At 47.6% G+C, this 13,495-nt stretch overlaps 1 protein-coding gene across 1 annotated transcript in view; it reads left to right on the plus strand.

Moving 5' to 3' along the window:
• Positions 1-7,707, plus strand: part of TDRD12 (tudor domain containing 12) — a 44,097-nt gene extending 36,390 nt beyond the window's left edge. The window contains 10 exon segments of the mRNA XM_044269320.1: positions 298-499; positions 708-800; positions 916-1,076; positions 4,071-4,444; positions 4,550-4,658; positions 4,814-4,865; positions 4,867-4,928; positions 5,012-5,165; positions 5,243-5,309; positions 7,283-7,707. Coding sequence (XP_044125255.1) covers positions 298-499; positions 708-800; positions 916-1,076; positions 4,071-4,444; positions 4,550-4,658; positions 4,814-4,865; positions 4,867-4,928; positions 5,012-5,165; positions 5,243-5,309; positions 7,283-7,365 — 1,357 coding nt within the window. The 3' untranslated portion in view covers positions 7,366-7,707.
• The last annotated feature ends 5,788 nt before the right edge of the window (positions 7,708-13,495 follow it).

Below are 13,495 nucleotides of genomic sequence, written 5' to 3' on the forward strand. Positions count from 1 at the left end.
GGTTTTCTGGGAGTACAGTATTGATGATGACCCATCCTCAGGATAGGCCATCGATATCAGATTTGTGGGGTGGGACTACCGTCACCCCCGCTGATCACCTGCTTGAAGAGGCCGTGTTACGGGGACTGAGCTGCACGTAGGCCGTGTGTTTGTAGGGCTTTTTATGATTTCATGTTGGCCAGCATGTGACATCTGGATGTGCGGAGGGACTCCCTGCTTCTAGATTTCTATGCACTGATAGGACATATAAAAGCTCTTTAGACATGGTCCACTGTTATTGATTTTGTCTTTTAATAGGGTACAGGTTTTATCTACAAAAACAATGGACACCGTCTTGTTCGCACACATTCAGTACGTCGATGACGGGCGGACAGATGTGATTCCCGTCCATACGCTATTCCTGCTGCCAGTTGCCTTTCAGTCAGTCCCTGCACAGTTCAGGGAGTTCATTGTGTGTAGGGTGAAACCTCTTGACAATGAAGATACGTGGGATCCAAAAGTGAGTTTTGAAACGTGCTGTATAACATGCTCATTGAATAGGAAGTCACTCTTTATTATATGTTTCTCAAATAATTAGTCCACACATAAAACACCAGCAGGTATGAGAGCAGCCCTCCCGTGTAGAGCCTATCGGTACCCGCAGTGTTACATTTCCTTACATTCCTAATATCTTGGTGTTAACGTTTCATCTCTGGTGTATGTCTTAGGTGACAAAAATGATTACCAAAAGTGTCAGAGGGAAGCAGCACAGAGCTAAAGTCGTTCTTCATCTTGGAAAAACGTACTGGCTGGATCCTATGGTAAGAGCAGACGGCTGATGTGTGTAACCACCAGCAGATGGGTAGCTTCAAGGCAGAAGTGAAGCTGCTTCATATTTTTTAATGTCTGTTTTATCCCCTTCAACTCTCATTTTAGGTGCAGGTGACTCGATTGTCAGATTTGGCATCCTGCGTATATGACCTTAATGTACGGCAAGAAATCCTATCCACAGGACTGGGTACAGACAACCCTCAGCACATTCTTCAACTGAAAGCTCTGCTGGAGCCCAGCAGATCCTCACAAACGTCTGCCAATAGGTTTGTATCTGAATGGAATCAAGTGCGTTCCTAAAATCACACAATTGTAATATGTAAACTGTTAGATATTGCAGCAGAACTTACATATGGCTTCCCGTACGGGTCATATAGAAGGAGATGTTTGTGCTATGCATATTCCAATTTCTCGCCCAATTCCTTGGGGGACACAGGAACTCTTGGGTATAGCTTATCTCCATAGGAGGCGTGACACTAAGTAAAAGACTGTTAAGCCCCTCCTCCAGCAGCTATACCCTCAGCCTGGAGAGAGAGACTTCCAGTTTTTTGCTTAGTGTCAAGGAGGCAAGACACTCTCTGCACTGCAGAGCTGTCTTTGCAAAGATTTTTATTTTTATTTTTTATTTTTTTCATTTGTTTTTTCCACAGGGACAACAGAGTCGCAGTAGACCTGTCTGTTTTCCCGGGGTTGAGCTGCGCCAGGGCCGGTTATCCGCCCTGCTGCCTCCCCCACAGAAGAAAAGGAGGACCAGGGCAGCCCATGCTCCCCTGCATCCCGCCAGCACAGGGTCGCCCACCTGCAAGTCCCTCTCCAGCTGCTGCCACTTCTGTGTCAGTGGCTGAAGGGGCGTCCCAGCTGGATGGACTAGAGGGTGAAGTCGCCGAATGGTGAGGTGGCTGTACAGCCGTGCCGCTCCCCCCCTCTCCTCCTCTCCCCTCCTTTTTGTGGCGTACATAAATCACCAGGGGGGCACTCGCAGCGCGGCGGCGATGAGAGAGGTGTCTCTGATCCTTCGCTGGGCGGAGGTTCATGTTCCTGCCCTTTCGGCCATTTACATCCCGGGGGTGGACAATTGGGCGGCGGATTTCCTCAGCCGAACAACGATCGACCCGGGGGAGTGGTCTCTGCACCCCGACGTCTTCGAGTCTCTTTGTCTCCGTTGGGGTCGTCCGGACGTGGATCTCATGGCCTCCAGATTCAACAACAAACTTCCCACCTACGTGGCCAGGGCCAAGGATCCGGACGCTTACGGCGCAGACGCGCTCGTCCTCCCCTGGACGGAGTTTTCGCTCCTCTACGTGTTTCCGCCCCTGCCTCTTCTTCCACGGGTCCTTCGGAAGATTGCGGCGGAGGGCACGCCAGCAATCCTGATAGCCCCGGACTGGCCGCGTCGTCCTTGGTACGCCGACCTTATGTTGCTTCTGGCAGACGCTCCCTTGCCTCTGCCTCTCAGAGAAGACCTCCTCTCTCAGGGGCCGATCTTCCACCAGCATTTAGGGTCGCTACGTTTAGCGGGGTGGCTGTTGAAACCGCGGTTCTGACGCGGCGGGGGTTTTCGGCTGACGTGGTCCGTACCATGATTCGTGCGCGTAAACCGGCATCGTCCAGGATTTATTACCGTACCTGGCGGGCCTATTTAGCCTTCTGCGAGGCCTTAGGGATTCCTCCTCTGCGGTTTTCCCTTCCTACGGTTTTGTCCTTTTTGCAGTCCGGTCTGGATCTGGGCTTGGGCCTCAGTACCCTGAAGGGTCAGATTTCGGCTCTTTCGGTCCTTTTTCAGCGCCCTCTGGCTCCGCTCGGTCCAATTAAGACCTTTCTTCAGGGGGTTGCTCACTGTGCTCCCCCGTATCGCCCTTCCGTTCCTGCTTGGGATCTTAACGTTGTGCTGACGGCTCTCCAATCTTCCCCTTTCGAGCCTCTGCGCAAGGTTTCCCCTCGCTTGTTGTCTTGCAAAGTTTTCTTTCTCGTCGCCATCACGTCTCTTCGGCGTGTGTCTGAGTTGGCGGCTCTTTCTTGCGTGGAACCCTTCTTGGTTTTTCACCAGGACAAGGTGGTTCTCCGCCCGGTTCCGGATTTTCTTCCGAAAGTGGTGTCCGCCTTTCACCTGAATGAAGATATTGTCCTTCCTTCTCTGTGTCCGTCCCCGTCGCATCCTCGGGAACGGGATCTTCACCGTCTGGATGTTGTTCGGGCTCTCAGGATCTACCTGGATGTGACCAGACCCTTTCGACGCTCGGATTCTCTGTTTGTGATTCCGGAGGGTCCGCGCAGGGGGCTGGCGGCGTATAAGGTGGTTGTTGCCCGCTTCCTCAAGATGGCTATCGTTGAGGCTTACCGTGCTAGGGGCAGGGATCCGCCCTTTGGTGTTACCGCTCATTCTACGAGAGCGGTCGGGGCTTCCTGGGCTCAGCGTAATCGTGCCTCGGCTGATCAACTGTGCAAGGCGGCCACCTGGTCTTCTTTGCACACGTTCACCAAGTTTTACAGGGTGAACACTTATGCCTCGGCGGATGCTGCCTTGGGCCGCTTGGTCTTGCAGGCGGCGGTGCCTTAATGTTTACGGTGCCTGGGTCGCTTTTGATTGTGGTCCCTCCCTGTTTGTGGACTGCTTTTGAACGTCCCAAGAGTTCCTGTGTCCCCCAAGGAATTGGGCGAGAAAACGAGATTTTTGTATAACTTACCAGTAAAATCTCTTTCTCGCTCTTCCTTGGGGGACACAGCGCCCACCCATTGTTTTTTGTTGCCCTACGGGTGTTTTTTTCGGACTTGTTGGTATTGGTTTGGTTACTCCTTGCCTTTGTCTTGTACTACTTGGGCACATAACTGGAAGTCTCTCTCTCCAGGCTGAGGGTATAGCTGCTGGAGGAGGGGCTTAACAGTCTTTTACTTAGTGTCACGCCTCCTATGGAGATAAGCTATACCCAAGAGTTCCTGTGTCCCCCAAGGAAGAGCGAGAAAGAGATTTTACTGGTAAGTTATACAAAAATCTCGTTTTATCCTACTATGCTTCATCAGCCATAGCCTTCATCTGTTAGCCAAAATAGGAGCTTCAGCAAAGAAAGGGGGTAACACTATCTGGGCAATGTCCAGGTAATTCCATGAGAACCGACTTACACAGAATTACCACATTTTAGGGATGAGAAAACTTTGATGTGAGTTACAAATAGTCCCTGGGAAAGACTCATTGTGCCCCACGTATCTTGGGAAAAGCGTTGCCCAAATATTCTTCTTTTACTGAATACTTTTACTTTTACCAGGAAAGAAGAAGATGTAGTACCCGAGAACGATCCGGCATATACTTTTAACAGGAAAGAAGAAGATGTAGTACCCGAGAACGATCCGGCATATACTTTTACCAGGAAAGAAGAAGATGTAGTACCTGAGAACGATACGGCATATACTTTTACCAGGAAAGAAGGTGTAGTACCTGAGAACGATACGGCATATACTTTTACCAGGAAAGGAGAAGATGTAGTACCTGAGAACGATACGGCATATACTTTTACCAGGAAAGAAGAAGATGTAGTACCTGAGAACGATACGGCATATACTTTTACCAGGAAAGAAGAAGATGTAGTACCTGAGAACGATCTGGCAGATCGTTCTCCATGTCTGAAGAATACAGATTCTGGTATGCTGCTATCCTCATACATATCAGTATACATAGTGCTATAACCCTCCTTCACATGAGGCAGACATGGAGCTGTATTACAGGCCTGATCTCTTTTATTACCAGGCAATGAGAAGATTACCAGGGCTGACCTCTTGCCCCATCCTAATGATGAAAGGCAAAGCTTTCCTGTGAGTGGGGACTCTGAACATCTAAGAACTCTCCCCTCCGCAAGGTTAGTGGCGGTCCAGCAAAAAGTTGTAGTTAAAATAGTTGAGAAACATCCCTTTCCTCTCCTGTCAAAGCTCTTGTCTTCCAGTGCACGTTGCACAATTCCATCATTTATTGTATGTTGCCCGTTGTAAGGAAGCAAGACTCTCTTGTCTTTAGTTTATTTCCAGAAGTGAAATGGTTTGAGAAGAACGATTCTGTGACCTTGACCTGTAAAGCTGAGACAAGTGACCGAGCCCAAGTGCACCTTCTACAGCGACCGACTCGTCTTCAGGTAAGCCATTTTACAGTGGAAGCTGAAAGCCTCTGACTTGATGGCGGGTTCTTGTCATGCAGACGTGGATGTATTTCTCACAGTTGCTATGCTGGAGGAAAGCACTATGTCGCGGATATGGAGCTCTACAAGGATATCGTAGCAGACAAATCGGAATGCACAGTGAAGAACGGAGAAGCCGTAATCACCGTCCAGAAGAGTAAAGCAGAATTGTGGGACAGAGTATTGAAGCTTAAAGTGAGATATGGGAAATGGACATTTCTGCCCGGGTTACAGGGGCCCCAGTGCTTACTGTGTGTTCTGCTTCTTTGTAGCATCGAAACGTGAGCTTTGATTTTGACCGCTTTGAAGACGTGGAGGAAATCAAGGGGAGTAATTTAGGTAAGTCCTGGATTCTAATCTGACCATGTGTACACTGTGGTCTTGTGGTCATATGCGTCTAGTGCAGGAGATACAGCGTATGGCACCCACAGTAGACAATTCTCAGCAATCCACACAGTAGATGTTAAGTGTTGCCTCTGGGATTCCTATAAATATGGGGAGCACTGTTTATTTGGAGCCATGGTTGAGTGTACACGCTGCTGCTACATACGAGCTGTATAGCAGTTATGGGAACAGCTGCATGAGATGATGGGAAATATTGGTAAGGCTTCTTTCACATGTAGGAGAATGGCAGACATGTTCTGTCCGTGGCCTCTACAAACCGCTCACATATCCATTGAATTTAATGTGTGTGTATTCACACGTCAGGTGGTCCAAGGGTCCATGAAAACCACACAGACCATTGCCAGGAGATGCCCTGGAAATTGTCAGCCTTGCCGTGTACATGGAATACGGATGACATATGGAGGGCAAAAAACGGACATGCAGATCCTTCATCGTCACGCATGAACCACGGGCCATCTTGTCATGTATGTAAAGATGGACGTGGGAAATAGGCCTAAATGTGATGAGGTAAAGCATTTGGTGAAAGGAGCGGACACTGGACGGTTGATGCCTTCCACTAGCTTTGACTGGATCCATCAGCAATCTTATGTCTTTGGGTCTAGGTAACATCTACCATGACTCTAAACATGACTGGGCAAGGTGGATTTTACCTCATCCTTGCATCTTTGTCGGATGAGTGCATTATCCTTTTTATTAGCTTTTTTTTTTATTCAGCGGTTTTCTGATATCACTACAGAAAACAAAAAAAATGCACCGTGGCCACAACGTTTACATGTTGCAATATTGTGCCAAGCGTTTAACCCCCTTCGTGACATCCGGCATTTATGTACGGTGGAAGTCGCATCTTTAAACATGGCGCCTGCGTGCAGTGGGCTCAATGGCAGTTCGCTTTCTGCTGTTTGAAACAGCAGTGACCCGCCACACATGTATGCGATCAGCCATATGGCTGATTGTATACATTTTACCCCTCATATTCCGTGGTCACGGCATCTGAGCAGTCTGCGTTCCCTGGCAAAGATCAGGTTATGTGAACGGTAAAATAAAAAAGTTATGACTCTGGTAGGGCTAGGAATGAAAAACATAAGCGGAAACCACCCGGTCATCTAAGGGTTAAATAGTGGGTGCCTTCTCTTCATTGCTAGGAAATCTTTTTTTTTTTTTCCAGGCTACTTACACTTGTGATCTTAAATCATTATGTAAAATCCTCTGGGAGGGAAGGTTGGTGTCTTTCTTACTATAGAATATCTGAAACCAGACCACAGCTCCCGTGTGACGGTCATAGCTATGGGCACCTTCCTGTGTACTTGGGTAATTACCTCTGGCATCTCCGTCCACCTGCCCGGGTGAGTCCCAGAAACCCAGTGTTGCAAATCATAATAATGCATCAAAGCCACATACTCCCCGTCAGCCTATAAACCTAGGCCCCATCATCAGACTTCCTAGTCTCCAGAAAACTCATCTTTCTATTGGGACATTTTTGCCTCTAGGATGCTCTTCTGGCCACCAAAATTATGTAGGTGACCTCAGTACCACAGGCATGGTGCTCTCCAAACACCAGGGTGGCATGAGTACTAAAACCTCGGACCTTCACACTTACCACGCGATCCCAGCCTGGGATTAGAACCCACAGCGCATGCGTCTGACTACCCTTGAATAGCGCATTAGTGAGAGATTCAGAGTTGCGTATGCGCTGCAGTTTGTAAGCCCAGGCTGGAAACACGTGGCAAATGTACGTGTAACCCCTTTAAGCAGGTCCTGGAGGGGTCAGATGAAAGTGATCATTGCACTGGGCTCCATGTAATATTCGGCTGTACAATCTATTAGATGGTTAGGACGTACATACAGCACATGGATTGTGGAGGACTGTCTCCAGACATTCACTCACGCACCTTTCTCCCGCTCTCTAGGATTGGACATGCCTAAAAAGTTTTACAATGTGATCAGCGAAGACCTGACGTCCTCGGAATACAGCAGCTCCGACAGTGATTAGTCTGCGGCAGTGCGGCCACTGACGAGAACATAACGGGGGCTCGGTAAAACCATCTGTGAGACGGTGACTTGTGTATATGTCTCTCTCCCAAAGCGTGCAGTCTACCTAGTGTTTTCTATACAATCCACGGGTAGAGAGGCTTTACATCCTGTCTGTGTCGTATCCTCTGAGAAAGTTCTCTTCTGATGAGCCATGTACTAATCCTTCTTATATCTGTTACTGGGAAAGCTGGGTGTGTCAGCTGTATTGTCACAGAGGTTGTGAATGGACAGATCATGTCGCCCCTCAGCCGTTACATTATCTCAACTAATATCACACAAGCAGTTGTGCCGATCATGTAATTTATTGAGGAAACATCCACACGGTGAAAAAGTAAGTGAACCCTTGAGTTTAATGGGGTTTTCCAGGAGTCAGACGTTGATGGCCTATCCTCAGACTGATGGGGCTCCAGCTCCTGACGCCCCCTGATCAGCTGTTGGAAGAGGAGCTTCACCTTCTCTTCCTAGACATTCAGTGGTAAAATATCCTCTTTCTTCCCAAAAAAAAGTTACACTTTTTTCTCATCTGTCCATAGAACATCCAAAAGCATTATGGAACATCCAGGTAGTTGTCAGGCAAGCTTGAGATGTCTGCTGTGTGTTTCTTTAAGGGTACTTTCACACTTGCGGCAGAGGATTCCGGCAGGCAGTTCCGTAGCCGGATCTGCCTGCCGTATCCGCCAAATCTGGACGCAAACGGCTGGCATTTGTCAGGCGGATCCGTCTCTCCGGTGTCATCTGTAAAAACGGATCCGGTATTTTTATATATTTTTTTTGCATTTTTAAAGGTCTGCGCATGTGCGGACCGGAAATCCGGATCTCTTTTGCCAGAACACTTGGGGCCGGATCAAATGCATTTCAATGGAAATTAATGCCGGATCCAGCATTCCGGCAAGTGTTCAGGATTTTGGGCCGGAGAGAAGAATACAGCAATGCTGCGTTATTTTCTCCGGCCAAAAAACGTAAGAGGGACTGAACTGATGCATCCTGAACGGATCGCTCTCCATTCAGAATACATGGGGATAAAACTGATCAGTTCTTTTTCGGTATTGAGTCCCTAGGACTGAACTCAGTGCCGGAAAACAAAAACGCAAGTGTGAAAGTATTTGGAGGAAAGAGACTTTATCCCAGGTGTGCAGCACGGCGGAGGGGGCGTCATGGTTTGTGAATGGGGGAGGAGGGAGGTTATCATGGTTTGCGGCTAGTGGAGAAGGCACCATGGTTTGGGGCTGCTTTGCTCCTCAGGATCCAGACACCTTCTAGTCATTGACGGAACAATGATTTCTAAGGAGAATGAGAACATTTTACAGAAGAATGTAAAGGAAGTGTCCATGACCTAAAGATGAAGGGATGTTGGGTGATGCTACAAGACAATGACCCAAATCAACTTAAGAACGGTGGAGAAAGAAGATTTGTGCTTTGGAATGGTCAAGTCCTGACCTGAACCCTATCAGGATGCTGTGGCATGACCTGAAGAGTGCTGTGCATGCAAGGCATCCCAGAAATATTGATAATCTGAAACACATTTGCAGGGAGGAATGGTCCACAATTCATCCTCAACATTGTGCAGATCTTATTAGCAGCTGCAGGAAACATTTGGTGGAAGCGATTGCTGCTGAAGAGGGATCTACGGCTAGACTTCACTTACCTTTTCCTCTGTGCTGTGGATGTTTACTCAATGGGATGGATTTACTAATCCTATAAATGGCATAAACGTAGGCTTATCTAGACCTGCACAAGATTTGTCACAGTGCTGATGCTGGATGATGAATGTGGCGCGGGGATAGACCCTTTTGTTTTAAATTATTGGTTGACCTACTTTAAAGGGGTTATCCCATGATTAATGTAAAAAATGAAAATCAGACATCATTATATTACATGACATCCTCTTTCTAACAAAGCTAGAACCAGCCCTGTACCTCACATGGATCCAGAGATCTCCACATTCACTGCTCTGCTAGATTTATATCAGGCTGACAGCTGAAGGGGAGTGTCTTCTCTGCTGCAGCTCAGGGGGCGTGTCCATGCTCTTCTTATCACAGCTCAGGGGGCGTATCCATGCTCTTCCTATCACAGATCAGGGGGCGTGTCCATGCTCTTCTTATCACAGCTCAGGGGGCGTATCCATGCTCTTCCTATCACAGATCAGGGGGCGTGTCCATGCTCTCCCTATCACAGCTCAGGAGGCAGTTGAAATATGAAACAGAGCATGTGCGGCCTTCTCAGTGAGCAGGACAAAGAAATAAGAAAAAGAACAAACAGCAGGTGGCGCTCTACAGATACATTGTATTGAATAACTCAGTGGTTATACAAATTTTTTAATTACATGCAATTACAAAAGGATTCATGTCCAGGTGCTGGTTTGAAAACAGTAGGATATTTTTTGTGGGACAGCCCCTTTAAAACAGAATTCTACGCCTCAATTGTGGGGCTATTTTGGCGCTGAATGTCACATCTTGGGCCAAACACCTTTTGCCTAGTTTTTCCACGGCTTAGACAGATTGTGGGAGCAAACATGTTAGTAAATCTGAGCAGTGTGCTTGATAAGGGACCTGAAGTATACAGCTGTCCCTGTGTTCTTAGTTATGTTACAGTATCTGCAGTGCATTTGGAAAGTCTTCAGACCTTTTCACTTATTTCACATTTTATTATGTTGCTCGTTGTGCTAAAGTGAGAACAGAATGTTCAAAATCTTTGCTAGATTATTGAAAGGGAAAAACTAAAATCTTGTATTGACATAAGTCTCAGCCTCTTTACTCAGGACTTAGTTGATGCCCCGTTGGCAGCGATTCCAGCCTCCAGTCTTTTTGGAGATGATGCCACAAGGTTCACACCTGGATTTGGGGATTTTCTGCCATTCTTTGCAGATCCTCTCCAGCTCTGTCAGGTTGGATGGGGGCGGTCCGGTGGACAGACATCTTCAGGTCTCTCCAGAGATACTTTGTGTTCAGGCCTCTGGCTGGACCACTCAAGGTCATTCACAGAGTCGTCCCCTCAGCCGCTCCTGTGTTGTTTTGGCTGTGTGCTTAGGGTCACTGTCTTGTTAGAAGGTGAACCTTCGGCCCAGAGCTCTGGATCAGGTTTTCATTAAGAATATCTCTGTACTTTGCTGCATTCATCTTCCCCTCCACCCTGACCCGTCTCCCTGTCCCCCCAGCATGATGCTGGCACCACCAGCCTTCACTGTAGGGATGGTATTGGGCAGGTGATGGCTAGTGATTGGTTTCCTCCAGACTAGGGTTGTTGCGGGTATCGATATGATACAGGGATTTGACATTTATCGATACTAGGCTGCCCTACTGCGCAGCCTAACATCAAAGAACATGGAGCGCGCTCATGTTCCCTCAGCAGCACAGGGAAGGAGTCTCTCTCCCTCCCGCCTGTGCTGCTGCTGCCAATAAGAAGAGAGAGGGGCGAGCGCACTGCGCCACCATGGATAGTTAACGTTTACTACAGGAGGCGGGTGCTGGCAGCAGAATCACATAGCTGGCACCCTGCCTCTGACAGGGAGCTGCGATCAGCGGCAGTTAACTGCCGCTGATCTGCTGCCGGCACCGGCCTCCTGTATTAAAGGTTAATTATCATTGGTGGCGCAGTGCGCCCGCCCGCCCCCAGTATTAAAATAATTGGTGGCAGTGGCCACAGGGCCACCTCCACTTCTCATTTGTGGCAGTGGCAGCTTCTGATCGGAGCCCCAGCAGTGTAATCCTGGGGCTCCGATCGGTTACCATGGCAGCCAGGACGCTACTGAAGCCCTGGCTGCCATGGTAATCTCCCTGCTGCTGTGTGTAATATGCAAAGAGCAGCAGGGAGAGTGTGAGGTCCTTTTCACCCTGATAGAGCTCTGTTAGGGTGACTAGGAAAAGGAATGAAAATATCCCAGGTTCTAGCCCCTAAGGGGGCTAATAGTTATTAAATAAATAGTAAGAAAACAGTTTAAATCTTCCCCTTTCCCAATTTTACATATAAAATATATAAGCAATAAATAAAAAAAGACATACCACATATTGCCACGTCCGAAAATCTAAAAAAAATCTCCTATGCGGTAAACGCCAGAACAGAAGAAAAAAAAAAATTCCCGATTTTGGCATTTTTTTAAATGCGTAATGCCCGTGGCTTTTTTTTAATATTTATTTTTTTGCATGGTATCGAGTATTGCAATACCGTATTTTTCGCTTTATAAGACGCACCTGATTATAAGACGCACCTAGGTTTTTGAGGAGGAAAATAAGAAAAAATATATTTTGAACCAAAAGGTGTGCTTTTGGTGGATTTTGAACTAATGGTCTGGAGATGACACTGTTATGGGGGATGTGTGGATGACACACTGTTATGGGGGGGGGGGAATCTGTGGATGATGCACTGTTATGGGGGAAACTATGGATGATGCACTGTTATGGGGGATGTGTGCTGTGACACATAGGGCCATGAGGGGGGCCAGCATAAGATTCTATATGTGTGGGTGACACACATATAGCATCTTATGCTGGTCCCCCTCATTGGCCCTATGTTTCACAGCATTACAGTACTTTATTTTTTGTATGTAAAATAGAATCAATCGCTCTCCTTTTGATAAACTAGCTGACACTGATATATGTGGCCGGCGATACATCAGTCACAGTGCGGGGAGAGAGGAGGGGCTGGAGGCAAGTCACAGCGGGGCCCGGTGCAGTCACTGTATTACACCGGGCCCCGCGCACAGAAGTCTTTGTATGTAAAATCTTTCATTAATCCTTTATACCGTAAATCGCTCTCCTTTTGATAAACGTTACTATCCTAATCGCCTGCATCAGTACTCACTATGAATGCAGCGTGCGGTCCCTCCGGCGCATGACTTCATCCTGCTCCTGCTTCATTAATGAAGTGGGAGGAGCGTGACGTCAGTCACACACGCCGGCCGGACCGCACGCTGCATTCATAGTGAGTACTGATGCAGGCGATTAGGATAGTAACGTTTATCAAAAGGAGAGCGATTTACGGTATAAAGGATTAATGAAAGATTTTACATACAAAGACTTCTGTGTGCGGGGCCCGGTGTAATACAGTGACTGCACTGGGCCCCGCTGTGACTTGCCTCCAGCCCCTCCTCCCTCCCCACACTGTAACTGATGTATCGCCGGCCATACTGTGCAGCATAGCGGCCGGCGATATATCAGTGTCAGCCCTGTAAAAAAAAGTCAACCATCGTTTTATAAGACGCACTGTCATTTCCCCCCCTCTTTTGGGGGAAAAAAAGGTGCGTCTTATAAAGCGAAAAATACGGTACTTTTTTATTGTATCGCAACAACCCTACTCCAGACATGACGCTTAGAATTTAGGCCAGAAAGTTCAGTCTTGTTTCTCACAGTCTGAGGGTCCTTTTAGGTGCTTTTCTACAACCTCCAGGCGGCTTTTGCGTGTCTCTTACTGAGGAGAGGCTTCTTTCTCGCCACTGTGCCATAAAGCCCAGATTGGTGGAGTCCTGCAGTGATGGTTGACCTTCTGGAAGTTTCTCCCTTCTGCACACAAGATCTCTGGAGCTCAGTCTCAATGACCATTGGGTTCTTGGTCACCTCTCTGATCAAGGCCCTTCTCCCCTAATTAATTAGTTTGGTGGGACTGCCAGCTGTAAGAGTCCTGGATGTTCCAAAATTCTTCCATTTAAGAATTATGAGACCACTGTGCTCCTAGGAACTTTCAGTGCACCAGAAATGCTTTGTCCCCTTCTCCAGATCTGTGCCTCCACACAATCCTGTCTCTGGGGTCTATAGGCAGTTCTTTCCTCATCATGTCTTGGTTTTTGCTGTGAGATCTTATATAGACAGGGCTGTGTCTTTCCAAATCATGTTCAATCAACTGAATTTACCACAGGTGACGCCAATCAAGGTGTAGAAACATCTCAGAGAGGATGAAGAGAAGTGGGAGGCCCCAGAGCTAAACGTCAAGTGTCATAGCAAAGGGTCTGAATACTTATGTCCAGGAGAAATGTTAGTTTTTCCTTTTCAATAAATATGCAAACTTTTCTCAAATTCTGTTCTCACTTTCTCATTATGGGGTATTGAGTGCAGAGTGAAGGGGAGAACTTTTATTTTTTATTTTTTTAGCACAAGGAG

The sequence above is a fragment of the Bufo gargarizans genome, chromosome 10 (genome assembly GCF_014858855.1).
Source record: "Bufo gargarizans isolate SCDJY-AF-19 chromosome 10, ASM1485885v1, whole genome shotgun sequence".
NCBI lineage: Eukaryota > Metazoa > Chordata > Amphibia > Anura > Bufonidae > Bufo > Bufo gargarizans.